General features: G+C 36.9%; 2 protein-coding genes and 1 long non-coding RNA gene across 5 annotated transcripts; all 3 read left to right on the forward strand.

Annotated features, from left to right (window-relative positions):
• The first annotated feature begins 388 nt into the window (after positions 1–388).
• On the forward strand, positions 389–3,390 carry LOC113743665 (receptor-like protein kinase ANXUR1). Its single transcript, XM_027271717.2, has one exon. It carries the CDS (start codon positions 389–391, stop codon positions 3,032–3,034), a length of 2,646 nt encoding a protein of 881 aa, XP_027127518.1. The 3' UTR covers positions 3,035–3,390.
• Positions 3,391–4,442: 1,052 nt separating this feature from the next.
• LOC140014916 (uncharacterized) lies at positions 4,443–6,762 on the forward strand. 2 transcript variants are annotated; one of them, XR_011821666.1, is made up of 2 exons: positions 4,443–4,959; positions 6,251–6,762. It is a non-coding gene; the product is annotated as an uncharacterized lncRNA (long non-coding RNA). The 2 variants fall into 2 exon arrangements; XR_011821664.1 differs by having other exon boundaries at positions 6,271–6,762.
• Positions 6,763–11,688: 4,926 nt separating this feature from the next.
• Positions 11,689–15,719, forward strand: LOC113735790 (peptidyl-prolyl cis-trans isomerase CYP21-4-like). Of its 2 annotated transcripts, none has more exons than XM_027262777.2 (8): positions 11,689–12,039; positions 12,226–12,459; positions 12,572–12,611; positions 12,751–12,801; positions 13,107–13,192; positions 14,619–14,756; positions 14,857–15,007; positions 15,315–15,719. In XM_027262777.2, exons 2-8 carry the CDS (start codon positions 12,308–12,310, stop codon positions 15,399–15,401), a joined length of 705 nt encoding a protein of 234 aa, XP_027118578.2. In that variant the 5' UTR covers positions 11,689–12,039; positions 12,226–12,307; the 3' UTR covers positions 15,402–15,719. The 2 variants fall into 2 exon arrangements, with proteins under 2 accessions (XP_027118578.2, XP_027118584.2); XM_027262783.2 differs by having other exon boundaries at positions 12,286–12,459.
• The last annotated feature ends 150 nt before the right edge of the window (positions 15,720–15,869 follow it).

The raw sequence follows: 15,869 nt of genomic DNA on the forward strand, positions 1-15,869 counted from the left end.
AGTCAAACTACGGGGTTCGATTTTAACTCTCGCCCACTGATTCCTAACCTCTTCTCGTTTCGCTAGTTGGTGAGTACACAAAATGAATTAAGAGAGAGAAAAAATATATATCTACTTGTAAAATTACAGTACCATGTTTTCTTTCTTGGTTCATCTCTCTGGATAATTGGACCTCGTCTTGTAGAGAGTTTTGAACCCCTCATGGGCGATCAGAAATGGTCTGATCTAAGGACCATATCTGTGCATACTTGATCAGAAGAACGTAAAAAGAAATAATATTGTTTGTTTAATTAGGCGTACAGGAAACCCTTTTTCTTTTTCTTTTTTTTTTTTGGGCTTCGAGTGCTTTGTTTTCCTGTACGCCATTTTGATTTGCATTGCCATCATCATGCAAGCCAAAATTCATGTATTGGGATTAGTATTGGCATGCACTTGTCTTCTTTTCCGTTCTTTAGATGCACAAGGCAAAGGCCCGAACGCACTGGTTCTCGATTGTGGCTCTTCTGATGGTGGCACCGATGCAGATGGTCGAAAATGGGAAGCAGATGCAAAATACCTCGTGAACAGCAATGATAAATCCATCGCAAGCAAGGCAGATAACCAAGACCCTTCGCTTCCTTCCGATGTCCCTTACATGACCGCTAGGATCTTCACGTCAGAAGCAATATACCAGTTTCCAGTTGCAAATGCTACCGATCGCGTTTTGCTCAGACTCCATTTCTACCCAGCTTCCTATCCAAATTTCAACATCTCCGACTCGTATTTCTCAGTCAGCGCAGGAGGGATCCAATTGTTAAGTAATTTTAGCGCGTTTATCACGGCTGAAGCTCTTTCGCAAGGCTATCTTATTCGAGAGTACTTATTGGCTCCCTCAAATTTGCCCACTCTCAACGTCACATTCAAGCCTTCAGATAAATCATTTGCTTTTGTCAATGGAATTGAAGTGATTTCGCCGCCGCAGGTATTCGATCAAGATCCCACGTTGGTAGGGGGTGGCCTCCAAGATGATAGTACCGATTTTGGATCAACCGATAACACCGTGCCCATAAGCACATCCAGCATGCAAACCATGTTCAGAATTAACGTCGGCGGACAATTTGTCTCCGCCAAAAATGATTCTGCCGGTCTAATGCGAAGTTGGTATGACGACACTCCTTACGTTTACGGTGGTGGACTTGGTGTTGCATTGGAGGCCAACGTTACAATTGAGTACAAAAACTTGCCGCCGTATATAGCGCCGTTGGACGTGTATGGTACTGCAAGATCCATGGGGCCTGATCCCAATGTCAATAAAGGATTCAACCTTACATGGGTATTTCAGGTTGAGTCTAATTTCTCATATCTGGTGAGATTCCATTGGTGCGATTGGGAGTTCGATAAGGTTAACCAGAGAATCTTTACAGTGCTTCTGAACAACAAAACCGCAGAGAAGGAAGCAGATATTTTTGGTTGGACGAAGGAAAAAGCTACTCCAATGAAAAGAGATTATGTGATATATGTCGATGGCAAACAAGGGAATGATGAGCTTTGGGTGGCACTTCACCCGCTTACTTCAACAGGATCAGAGTATATTGATGCTCTTCTCAATGGCTTAGAGATTTTCAAGCTCAGTGATGCAAAATCAAACTTGGCAGGCCCGAACCCTACCATCTCAGATTTGATGAGAAAGCAGATTGAATCTGATCAAGCACCAAGGCCGTTTGCTGCGCCGAAGAAGTCATACTCCACTGCACTCATCGGTGGGGCCGCTGGAGGAGCTGCAGCATTCGGCGTAGCGGCTGCAATCGTTTTTCTTGCTCACAGCAGAAAGAAGAGATATGTCGGAACAGACGTAGGTGTAACTAGTTGGCTGCCAATATACGGGAATTCTCATTCTTCTGGGAGCAAATCGGGACGGAGTCACGGAAGCACTACTATTTCCTCAGATGCTGCGTGTAACTGTCGTTACTTCTCTCTTGCAGAGATCAAACAAGCCACCAAGAACTTCGATGAATCCAATGTGATTGGGGTTGGAGGCTTCGGGAAGGTCTATAAGGGAGTCATCGACAACGATACAAAAGTGGCAATCAAAAGATCGAACCCTTCTTCGGAACAAGGAGTTAATGAATTCCAAACTGAGATTGAGATGCTATCAAAGCTCAGACACAGGCACTTAGTGTCTTTGATTGGATTCTGTGAAGAAAATAATGAGATGGTGTTGGTTTATGATTATATGGGCCGTGGAACAATGAGGGAGCATCTTTACAAGGGCAGCAAAACAGTAGTGTCCTGGAAGCAGAGATTAGAAATTTGCATTGGTGCGGCCAGAGGGCTTCATTACCTACACACAGGTGCAAAATACACAATCATACATAGAGACGTCAAGACCACAAACATACTTTTGGACGATAAGTGGGTTGCCAAGGTTTCAGACTTTGGGCTGTCAAAAACGGGACCTAACATGAACCAAGGCCATGTCAGCACGGTGGTGAAGGGTAGCTTTGGTTACCTAGATCCAGAATACTTCAGGAGGCAACAGTTGACGGAGAAGTCTGATGTGTATTCGTTTGGGGTGGTTCTGTTCGAAGCATTATGTGCAAGACCAGCCCTGAATCCGAGCCTTCCGAAGGAACAAGTGAGTCTAGCCGACTGGGCTATGCATTGCCACAGGAAAGGAGCCCTGGAAGATATCGTCGACCCTCAGATCAAAGGAGAGATCTCTGCCGAATGCTTGAAGAAGTTTGCAGAGACGGCCGGAAAGTGTTTGGCGGACCACGGAGTTGATCGTCCCTCTATGGGTGATGTGTTGTGGAATCTCGAGTATGCGCTTCAGTTGCAAGAGAACCCCGATGGTTGTATCAAATCGTCAACTACTTCAGGAACAATACAAAGCTTGGATTCTGAAAGCAATCAGGTCATTGATCATAACGACTTCTTGGCCATGCATCGAAGCACTTTAAGCCTTGGAAGCGACGTTGACATGACAGAGAAGTCATCGGATGATAACAACGCTGATGACATATTTTCCCAGATCGTCAATCCCAAAGGTCGGTGAGAGAGAGAGAGATTTTCCCCACTTCCATGCTTTGTGATGAATCACTGCGTGAGAAATCTACCAACAATAATATTAGCATTTATAAGCAACAAATACAGTAGATGCGGTTACTACCATATATCACCGTTCTTGTATTTTCTATTGCATGTAATGTAATTAATCACTTTATTTTGTATGCTCTCCCACCCCTTTCCACCTCTAATTGTGAAGCACAAGATTCTAGCTCTGAACCTACCTGAGAGCAGCAGCAGCAGCAGGAGGAGGAGGTGGGATACTTGAATGCAGTGTACGATGTACACTATAGGAATGTATAGCATCTCATAACACGAAGAAGAACCAAGGACCCATTAATACATGTGTGCTGTTGAACTTTTCACTAGCTGTTTAATTTGTTTATGATGCTCCCTCCGAGTAACTATTCGTTTGGATTGGCGGATTCGATGAATGATTTGAAATTCACTCGAATCGCTTTAGTCGTTTCATTTGAAGTTGTAATTAGTCAATTATCAAAATACAATACACTTTAAGTGCAACAATAATTGCGGATTTATAAACTCAAATATCTCTTAACTAATTTAAACGACCAAAGGGGTTTGAAAGGATTTTAAATCCTTCGATCCCAACGCAGCCAATAATATATTTCTGCCCGATCATTTGCAATACACTTTTTATCCCCGGTGAACACACCACCAAAAGTTACACGTTCAAAATGAGATATTTCTGTGAAAAGTACAAATAACACAATGGACGTAAGCCAATTTTATAGAACATTGGTATTTAGTTTAATTTTACCTAGGCTAAACAATTTAAATAATTTCTTTTTAGCGGTACCTGAAAAAACAAACGAAATGACAGCCTCGTAGCTTAGAACCGTAAATTGTTTTAACTTATTTTGAAATTATAAAATTATGATCAGTTTGGTTTATTCGTATTAAAGTTTTTCTTGGTTTGTTTCGAGTTTTTCGAGTGGAGCTTAAATACAGTGACGGAGCTAGGAATTGCAATTAGGGGGGGCGAGTCTCTGTTATTTGGACAAAGTTCAAATAACTTTCAAACATTATTATTTGGGTCCTTATGAGGGGGTAAAGTGAAATTTTTTATCAATATTTTGGGGGGGCAAAACAATATAAGAAAAATTTTTTTACTTAGAAATTTTTTTATAACAATTGGAGGGGGGGCAAAGTGAAAATTTTTATCAATATTTGGGGGGGCAAAACAATATAAAAAAATTTTTTTACTTAGAAATTTTTTTATAACAATTGGAGGGGGGGCAAAGTGAAATTTTTTATCAATATTTGGGGGGCAAAACAATATAAAAAAAAATTTTTTACTTAGAAATTTTTTTTTTTAACAATTGGAGGGGGGGTTCCGCCCCTGCTTAAATACTTAGGGTGCGTTTGGTTCCCTATGGAATTGGGGTTTAGAATTGGAATTGGGGCCCTAATTCCAATTCCATTGTTTGGATTCTGCTTCCCTCAAAGAATTAGAATTGAATCTGAATTCTATATGAGTCCAATTCCATGAATTGAATTCTTTACCAGACCAAAAGAATTCTAATTCCAATTCCACAACTAAACGGGTCCATACGCGGATCTAGTATGAACCAAAAATTAAAATCGGGTCAAGGTATTGGCACCCCTATCTAACTCACCGTTTTTCCTCAGCCGCTAGTGCTCTGCTCTCCACCATCGCTTCCACCTGCAACCCTAATATTTTCATATTAGAGAAGTGGACGGTAGAGAAAGGAGCCATTATGGCTAAATATTTCTGGTCTTGAGATTCACTACTGTCAAAGATTAACCATGATTCCGGCCCGAGGGATTGAGGTTCATTGGTTCACTCAAAAAGTGTTGGCAATCCGTGAAGAATTTCAGAACAGGGTTCGAGGAGAGGATTTCGACAAAATCTGCCACAATATTCCTTCAGTAAGGATCCTTCCACCTATAAATCGTATTTTGATACAGATACGTCTTGAACAAAGCTTTAATTCTGGAAGCCTTTCATTCAGTGATGTAATTTTCTCTGCCTTCTTCTATTTCCCATTGTTCTTGTTTAACTCCATTTTATAGCTTCATCTATCAGAATATATAGTGAGTACTACACTTTTTATCGTTTACCTGCTCCTTCCTTCCTATTCGAATCCATGTTCTGAATACTGTGAGATCCAAGCTGCTTTTCGTATTTACTACTGCAGATGATGCCAAAGAATCTGTAAAGAAGGGAATTCACTTGAGGTGAAAACCTTCTGAAGTTTTTTGACCATGGGCTTATTTTTTGCTTATCTCTGCTGCAGATTGCTGTTAGTTATCTTGATAATTGATATTTTAACCTTTCTGGTCAAGTTGTTCATTTCTTAATGATTGAATGCCTGCTTTTGTTTCTGCTTCCTCTCACTAATTTGTTCTATTGTGACTGGAGTGGGTTTGAATTCAGTTAGTTAAATCGAGTCCAAGTTGCTTCCTCTCACTAATTGAATTGAGGGTTGATATCAAAGTGGGTGGCATATGATTCTAGGTAGTCAATGAATTGTTTCTTGGTGGCGTAATCAGGGTAATAATCAGGGAAGGGGAACTTATTAGCTATCCCGAATAACAAGACAGAAATGAAACCATATCCATTTTATCTTTCATATCCATTTCTGTTCAGGTGGACTTGTTCTAGTTTTGTTTGGCTCATTTCTTGTCTTGTTCATCAGATGTCTAATGACAAAAGAAGTTCCTTTGCACCTGTTTCTCTGGCTCAGTATATCTGATGCTGTCTTCCATACAAACAAAAACTTGGTCCTTAAATTAATCCAGGATCAATAGAATCTTCCCTTGTACTACTATTATATATCATTTGTCTAAATTATACTTCTGCTTCATATGGATTGCTGGTGGTAGTATTTTAGCTTCACTCTGATGGATTTCTGAAAAAGTTTAAATGAATAAGAAATAAGAAATTTTTGGGTTCAATTCCACCAGAATTTGGTTTATTTCTTGGTCGGAATTCTGAATTTTTACTGGATTGTTACTGGAAATGATGGAATTGATGACCCATCCCACTAGTTACAATATGATGTAGTTTTGCAGCATGATATTTATACCAGTTTTCTTCATTGAAAGTGGTACTGAATTCAAGAGAACCAATAGTGCAGCAAACTTTGGCTACCGGACAATAACTTCGTACAACCATATAAAAATGTTGATAGTTTTCTAGAAACTAATTAAGTTTCAGCTTTTGTTGGTGGCTGGAAGATTCTCCACAGGCTTTTGCTGATGAAGGTGGAGTTCTCCACAGGCTGCAGGAAGACTTGGCTTTTGGTGAAGGTGGTAGCGCAGAAGTTGTCCCCAAGGTGCTTGCATCTCCATGTAGGAGGAGGAGAGGTCTGGCTGACAAATTGGCTGCAACATATCAAAAAGATTAGTAGAGAAAATATAATTTCTGCACGTAGTCCCATTGGATGATTATAGTTAAGTGGGGAACAATTTATAGCATTTCTTGGGATCTAATGCTTTTTTTAAATTGCTTTGCATTCTTTCTCAAAGTTAAGGAGCTTTTGTATAAGTGCTCTTCCTGTATTTTGTTGGTTTTTATCTCCCACAAGTCTGCACACTCACTAAAGAATGGATGACAGATATTATTCTATTTAGCAAGTACTTGACTGTGTGTGAATTGGTCATCTGACAGTCTTAAGTTTTGTATTTTCCAACATCTCCTCCAAAGAAGCTGGTAAATATTAGTACAAAGGTTCGGTCGTGTATTTGTCATATTGTGTTACAAAAACAAGAAGCCTCGGAACTTTGCCTTCATGATTGAGATCTATTCTACATTTTTTCATTTCGTGGTGCACAGTTCTTTATTCGGTAGAGTCATAAATTTTACCCTACTTGATTATCACCAAAAAAGTCGATTTGTATATTTTGTCTTCTTTTTCACTATTTTCTTGGGTCAGGTAATTTGTGAGTAATTAACTGTCCGGTATTCTACCATGTTTTAAGAAATATGCTAGTGTCATTGGGGATTTACTTTTACAGGGTTGAGGTCCAGTTTTGGTTGGATGCCAATATCTATACCATACGTTGAACAAAAGAAATTGACATAAAAGTGGGAAAAAATAAATTATTAAATGCACAAATTGGTTTTTACTTTTAAATCTTTAATAAAAATTAGCTAAATGTAAAGAAAAAAATTATTATATAGAAAAAAGAAAAAAAAGAAAAATTTTATGTAAGCAAATGTTTCATGAAAACAATTCTAATTCCTAATGAATTCTTTTCTCATGCAAACAAAGGATTTGGAATTTCAAATAAATTCCGTATCAATTCTATGCATTTCCCAAACGAAAGAATTGGAATGACTTGGAATTCCAATTCTATAGAATTTTAATTATAATTCAATTCTAATTCTATAGAACCAAACGCAACCTTAAGGAACTTGAGATATTGTTTATATTCTACTCACTATACTCCAACTGCACGAATTTGGTCAAAGACAAAAAAAAAATATAACTAAGAATCTTGTGAAAAGGGATGAAGTAATCACGGAACGAGAGGAGTAACAAAATCTAGAGCATGAAGAAGATCCTATCACCCTTGGTTTGTTTTGTTCATATATATACATATATGCTAGTATCATTCTGCTCACCGAAATTCCGCCTAAAAAATGCAGACCCAAGGAATGGTGGCTAATTGCTTAGAATATATGCCAAAAAAAAAAAACATCGCACAAATATATTTCTGACACACTCAATTTCTAATTCTATACCGGCCGTGCTGAGTCAGCACGGCCGCGGAATGAATTTTGCAGAAACTCTGCAAACATGTCAGTGGGTCAGCGGCTCACAAAATTTGTTTTTAAATGAGCCTGTCCCAGCCGTGCTGATTGGGCACGGCTGGAGCAGGCAGTAAAAAAAAAAAAAGCCTAGGGGCCCGTGTTAGTTGCAAACTTGCAATACATTGCGTTATTGTGCATTAGCTGCTGTAATTACTAGTGGGGTTACAGGAGGAGAGCAAGAAAGACTTTGCATTATTCTTTTACTGGTGATTCATTCCTACACATTCATGTCTTCCCTTAATTAGCTTGCAATTTTTTCAGGGATCTGTTTGGATTCAGCATTTTTTGAAAAATAATTTTTTCATTTACAATGCTACAGTATATATACAAAAAAAACTTCAAAAATACAATATCCAAATAATATATAAAAAATAACTCCAAATATACAAAAAATATAAATATAAATATAAAAAATATTTTATAAAAAATATTTATATATAAATATATACATTAATATATTTTTTGTATATTTGGAGTTATTTTTGATATATTATTTGGATTTTATATTTTTATAAACTCCAAAAATACTCCTATATAAAATATTTTTTATATTTATATAAACTCCAAAAAATACTCCAAATATTTTTTATATATAATATTTATATATAAATATATACATTAATATATTTTTTGTATATTTGGAGTTATTTTTGATATATTATTTGGATATTGTATTTTTGGAGTTTTTTTTGTATATTACCGTAGCATTGTAAATGAAAAAATTATTTTTCAAAAAATGCTGAATCCAAACAGATCCCTGAAAAAATTGCAAGCTAATTAAGGGAAGACATATAAATGTGTAGGAATGAATCACCAGTAAAAGAATAATGCAAAGTCTTTCTTGCTCCTGTAACCCCACCTAATAGGCGCACTAGTAGTTACAGCAGCTAATGCACAATAACGCAATGTATCGCAAGTTTGCAACTAACACGGGCCCCTAGGCTTTTTTTTTTTTACTGCCTGCCCCAGCCGTGCCCAGTCAGCACGGCTGGGACAGGCTCATTTAAAAAAAAATTTGTGGGCCGCTGACCCAATGACATGTTTGCAGAGTTTCTGCAAAATTCATTCCGCGGCCGTGCTGAGTCAGCACGGCCGGTATAGAATTAGAAATTGAGTGTGTCAGAAATATATTTGTGCGATGTTTTTTTTTTTTTGGCATATATTCTAAGCAATTAGCCAGGAATGGTGAGGATGCTTGTGCCGTTGGGCCTTTTCTTCTTTCACTTCTATGTATCTAAAGGAAAAGTCAATATATTAATGCCTTTTGTTGGAACCAGGAGCGAAACTCTTTAAGCAGACCCAGGAAAGGTCAAGAAAATGTCGTCATATGCAAGTGCTACAATCAACTGGGCAAGCACTCCAATATACAACGTTAGTAATCAAACATATATTTCACCTATCGGAAGATCGCGGGGTAGTTACTCTGAATTTAAGGCTCACAGGAGAACGGTCCTATCACCAATTGGCTGGATCCAGTCTCTTTGTGAATCCCTCTTAGATTGCTTTCGGGTCAATTTTACCGATGCCTTCTGCGTCATTCTAATTAGAGGGTGTGTGTGTGTGTGTGTTTTTACCACTAATGGTAGAAAAAACAGACCAGTTGGTGTGCGCGGGAGGGGAAGGGTCATCCATCCCACATCGAAAGATCGTGGGGTAGTTACTCTGAGTTTAAGGTCCACAGGAGAACGGTCTTGTCACCAATTGGCTAGATCCAGTTTCTTTATAGGTCCCCCTTAGATGACTTTCGAGCTGGTCTGCGTTGCTTAATACTTTTTGACACTTAATTTTGAGAATTCATATTTCAAACTTTAGTTTTATTGAATGGGTTTTTAGGCACCGTTTAGATTGAAAGAAAGGGATGTAAAAGAAATGGAAGAACTCTAGTAGAGAAGAAAAGAAATGAGCGTAGAAAAAACCAAAGTTCATCCATCTTATTTGGATTATGGAAATAAATGAAAGGAAACCATCAATCTTTGATTATGTTTTTGTCCATAATTTAAAAGTTTAATTTACAAACATATATTAGGTTTTTTAGGAAAATTTAAAAATTTTATTAATCTTGCTATTTTTCCTCCATTTTACCTACTTTTAGACAAAAAAACAAGTTGACAACAAATAGTTAAATTTTATCACTCTCTTTCCCTCCCTATACTTTTGTTTCCTTTCTCAAAAATTAATTCGAACATAAAAATTCTTATCTTTTCATTTTATTTTCTTTCATTTACTTTCTCTCCTATTCCCTTAGAACAGATATGTTGTCTTAGGATGCAATTTGGTAAAAATGAAGTTTGAAAATTAAAATTTAAAAATTAAAATATGAAATCTGAATCCATTAAAGTATTAAATTGTTAAATACTAAGCTTGACATACTTGAATGTATATCATGTAAAGTAATAAGTAACTAGTTTATCACTTATTTTTTGAATTTGATTTTGCCTATAAAATTCAGTATCACTTAATTAATTCAGATGTTCTATTTTTTTTATCTTTAAATGCATTTGAATATATTAATATTATAATTCATTAAGTTTTAAGTGTAGAATTGAATTATCAAACAGAGCTTTAGTCTCATTCCTTTTTTATTCCATTAGATAGTATTTGTTTGCTAGGAATAGAGAAGAAAATGAAGAAAAATAACTTTATTATAATTTTTGTTCTATTGGATAGTATTCGTTTACTAATTCCCTAACATTTCTGGGAAAAAAAAAAGATAGTATTCCTTTGCTAGCAAAAGGGAAGGAAAGTGAAGGAAAATAACTTTCCTATAAGTTTTGAACTTTGTTTGTCACAAAACTTGCAAGACCTATCATATAAAATTTCCTCGTAACTATTCCTTTTTTGTAAAACTTTTTCCTGTAAAAATTTATACAAAAATAAGTTACGGGAAAAGTTTCAACTAATTAGATTTCTTTTAGAATTTGTTTCTTTCTAAACTATTTCCTTCATGCTAAACTTCTATAAATTAGAACATCTTAGAATTTACAATTGATAAAATTGGCTGTAATTAGAAATCTTATGCATATTTTTAACAATGAATGAATTAGTAATTTGTTGAATTTATGTGACATTAATATTTTTTTCTTTTACATTTTATGCTTCTTTTTTGTGTTTATATATTTGTGAAATAATTTATACACATATATGTAATACAAAAAGAAAAAGTTCAATATAAAATATTTTATACTAAAGAGTACATTAGCCAATTTTTTCATGACTTTCCGACTAAACAAATACAACAATTTCTATATTCTTGCATCATTTTTTTCTCATTAAGCATGCGTGGGAATGTTAATTTCTTTTTTCTTGAACTCACTTCACGTCACTTTTTTCACGGCACGCTCTCTTACATAATATTCCCGTCAAACAAACAAATCGGTGGTGTCTTTCCTTTCCTCCCCTTTTAGTTCAAGCAATGCCAAAGGTAAGTGAGTGATAAGTTGCAAACGAATCAAGTGGTGAGCGAGCTGATTCACTCAAAACTCGACTCGAGTTTTAATCAACATCAAGTTGAAGTTGAACTCGAGTTGATCAAGTTGAATTATCGACCATGAGTCGAACATAAAGAAATTTAACTTGGTTCGCGTGCTTTATTATATATTTGTATTTAAATAGTGATTTACATATATATTTATAATATTTTTATTATTTATTGAAATTGAATATTTATTTTTTTTCAAAAAATAAATTAATAATTATTTTTTATTTTTGTAAGTACAAGTAGGTTTGAGTTCGAGTAAACTCGAATTCAAGTCTGAATTCAAATTGGAGTTTTATATTGAAAATCCGCCAATTTTGAGCATGATAAAATTGAGTCGGGATTCCTCTGTCAGAATTAGATTCGACTCGACTCGTTTAGTCCTAATTTGGCGTGAGCATATGAGTAGGCGGTGCTGACGTGGGCGGCAGGCTGGGTTTTCAAAGGAAAGTTCTTGGACGGAACCCCAATCCCAACCGCAGAATTTTGAAGAAAAACCGAGCAAACGAGAAACATCGATAATAAACCGAGTCCATCCCTCCAACGACCCTTTTCCTCCCAGATCAAAATCCCTGAAGATCTCTAAAAATCAATCTTATTATTAGTTAACCACCACCTGAAGGCTAAAGCCCATCTCATCTCTTCATCACCATCACTCGCTCCCTCCGTCGACGATAACCAGCGCCTCCACAATCCAGATTCAATTCAACTTCAGGTAATATTCCTTCTTGCAATTAGGTTTTTGGGCGCTCTGCTTCACTGCACTCTAAGCCATGTTCTTTTTCTTTATCTATACGATTGACTAACTGATTTACTTAATTTCATCTCCTCTTCTCCTGCTGCCCTACGTGTTCATGTTTCCTTATTTCGTCGGCTTCGAAACCTTTGGTTTTGGTAACAGAAATTGAGAGCACTGCTCTTCCGATTCCAAAACGCTACTCTCTGATCGCCTTTCTATCAGGGCTGGGAATTCCGTAAGTTCAATGGCGAGGATCAAGCCTCAAGCTCTCCTCCAGCAAACCAAAAAGAAGAAGGGTCCGAGCAGGGTCAGTGTCCCTACCATTCTCCTCTACGCGCTCCTTCTTTTTGTCATGCTCTTTTTCCTTTTTGCCACCTACAGACATTGGTCTCGCAGGTAATCTATTCTTCCGCCAAACTTACGTCTACTTAGATATCTTCCTTTCACATACTCGCATATTCTTCTTCATTCAGTTCCCATGACGTTCTGGTTTTCTCTGTTTCTCTAGATCGCTGGTTCATTTGCAAGATACCGTATCAGTTGAGGAGGTAGCGTTTCGTATCTGACTCTACCATTTTGGCCGTGATACTCTTAGCATGTCAACTTCTTTGTTTTTACTCCAACTGTTTTCTTATCTGCATTGCATCTAAGCTGTTAATGACTGCTATATTGATCTATGTACTGCAGGGTCATAGTGTTTTAGCTGATCCAAAAAAATCTGCTATTCCTAGATATGCGGTACATTTCTTTATCAAGCTCGTTGAATGAGGCCGTTGGCTCTTTTCCTCTTTTTCTTTTTAAGTATATCCTTTCTAATCTTTTCAATTACCGGCAGCAAAAATTCGTTTTTAAGCTGTGGGTCGAGCGTTTACTTATATTATCAAGTATTCTAATTGACTCCATCAAAACCAGTAAATTACAGGAATGATCATTTTTTCCTTTTTCTTCAATGAAATTAAGTCAGTTTTGGCACGTCTTTCTGTCTTTGCTCTTTGTTAATGGATCTTTTTCCTGAGAACTCATGACCTATTTTATCCCAACAGGTCATACAAACTACAAAGGGCTCACTGAGTGTGGAACTTTTCAAGGAAGGTTCTCCTGAAGTTGTTGATGAATTTATCGAATCATGGTATGTAATCAATTCTGACTCCCAATAGTTTCTGGCTGCCTTTTATATGTCCAAGAAATGCGTTGGACAGCTGATTGTTTTATGGCAGCACTTTCTAGTTTACTACTACATTGCACTAGTATTCAATAATTTCTTACATAGATATGCTACAAAAACACAGATGAGATTTTCAGAGAAAGACTTTGCTTATATGCTGGCTGCTCATTGGGAAAGCCATGATGAGATTTTCAAAGAAAGACTTTGCTTATATCAAATGCCTAATACTTCTCTGAACTTTCAACTATCCCACACAACCACTATGAAAAGTTTTGTTTGGCTTGTTCGAACCCATATTGAGGAGATTACTTTCAATGTAACTTATGCTGATGGAATCAAGGGACCTTACTACTAGGTTTCTTGATGTAGGACAACTTTAGGGTAAATTTCCCACAGTTAGCAGCAGAATGCTAAAGATTTGGGAGCTGTTTTGGCACTATGAATAGCACCCCTTAATATAAACCAACTGAAAGAACAAGAGAAGAAGGAGGAGAACTACTAGGAATCTTACCCCAAGGTTGCTTTAATCAACCTGATGATCTCATATAGGAGCCTCTTTTTCTCTAAATTTTTATCTATTTAAATCTTTGCCTTAGTTTTTGTTCACAGAGCATAGGACTTCTGTTTTGAAGCAAAGAGATTTGTCCTTTGAACTCTCAACAATTGCGATCCTTCATGGAGTTTTATCCTTTAGATAAAATTATCAGAGTACAAGATCACAACTGTGCGATATATCTGTCATTGCAGATATTTATCTCTTTACTAATCCTTTGCATATTACCGATAATTAAGGTCATCAAAACAACCTAATTTCTGTTGATCTTTGATAAGATACTATAAATTGCTTAAAACCAACTAGCATAATTATGTCTCTGGGATAGAGAGTTTGTATTCCAGTTTGGATGTGCTCTTCTAGGGGGTTTACATCCATCACCAGCTAAGCAGTCTTGACCCAACAAAAGGAGATTTGTGTGACATTAGTGGATAGAATTTTCTCTAGCTAAATTGTGATTGAAAACATTGGGATGTGGTCTTCCATTAATGGAAGAAAGTAGAAGTCCAGTAAAGGGAGGAAATTCTCAGTTCTGAACTGGTCGATTCTGACTGACTTCTCAAGACCTAGTTGGAAAGAGGTAGATGAATTACTTTTCACTATCTAAATTGACTGTCAAATTCGCCATTCCATCTTGTTGGCAGGTATATTAATTGCAAAAATGATGAAATTTAGTAGACGCGTTCTTTGCTGTCAAATCTACTGTGTTACTTGTAATCTTAAAGAGTCTTGTCACTGAAATTCGTAGTGTCCTTGTTCGCGCACAAAGTTTAGGTGAGGATTGATAAATGCCCATCCCCTCCTGAATTAGCTTTCTTTGAATTGTTTTACTTTCAGTAAGAAGGGGCACTTTAAGGGGATGCAGTTTAATCGTGTAATAAAGAACTTTGTTATTCAAGGAGGTGATGTCGAAAGGTCTGGAGCTACAGAAGATTGGACTGCGAGAGGAAAACATTACAGTCAACTTGACACAAGGTTGGTTCTGCTTGTCATTTGCTTTTACATAACTGCTTCCAGATGCAACAACATATGAATCTTCTGAATACACGGCCACTGAAGAAGATTTTCTTGCCAGTCTAAAGCATGAAGCTTTTATGCTTGGAACTTCTAAGACAAGACATGATGGTGGAGGATTTGATCTTATCATTACTACTGCTCCGATCCCAGATCTAAATCAGAAGATTAATATATTTGGACGTGTTGTCAAAGGGGAAGATATTGTTCAGGTGACGATAGCTGTCCATTTTTTGCATCTCCCTGTGATATTCTTTGGTTTTTTCCTAGACATTCATTCAGATGATTTAAAGTGTTAAGACTTTGAGGTTCCTGGACAACTAGGATCATTTAATTCAAGGAAGAGTAGGCATTTTTTTTTCCTTTTGCGTGTGGGGATGTGGGGGGAACATTTTTTGGGGGGGGGGGGTGGGGTGGGAGGGTTGTGGTGTTGGAACCCTCCAAGAGAGTTTCATCTAGTGTGTTGTTTCTTTTGGTAATATCAATTGATCTGTGTGCATTGTTCCCATTTTTGAACAGGAAATTGAAGAGGTGGATACAGATGAGCTCTATCGACCCAAAACCAGGATAGAGATAACTGAAGTGAATCTGAAACAAAATATTTGAAGGTAAAGTCTGCTAAAATCTCTCATCCTACAGTGCGCATATTTACAGTGTTGGACAAAACCTGTAGCTGGAATTGCATTTCACATCTGACACGACTACATATCGAAATGATAGTCATTGGAAGCGTACAGCCTTTGTTGATTAACATGACGCAGCTGTCATTTCTTGTAATTTCAAATGGGATAGAATTATGTGTTAGTTCCTTCCTCCCCCTCCTTCCTTTTTCCGTTGTATTGATGCAGCTGGATTTGCTCCAGGTTCAAAATTTTGATGGCAGAACAGGGTGATAGTATTTATTATTAATACTGCATTGGTATATTTGTTGTGTGGCATTGCAAAACTCCCAGGCTCCTTTTACTCGGAGATTAGCCTCCCAACAGCTTTGGGTAGAAATTGTTAACGTTTAACAGGTATTGAACCTTTTGAATTGGCTTGCTTTTATGTGGCGGCAACGGGATATCCTTGTTG

The sequence above is a fragment of the Coffea arabica genome, chromosome 1e, assembly GCF_036785885.1.
Source record: "Coffea arabica cultivar ET-39 chromosome 1e, Coffea Arabica ET-39 HiFi, whole genome shotgun sequence".
Classification (NCBI taxonomy): Eukaryota; Viridiplantae; Streptophyta; class Magnoliopsida; order Gentianales; family Rubiaceae; genus Coffea; species Coffea arabica.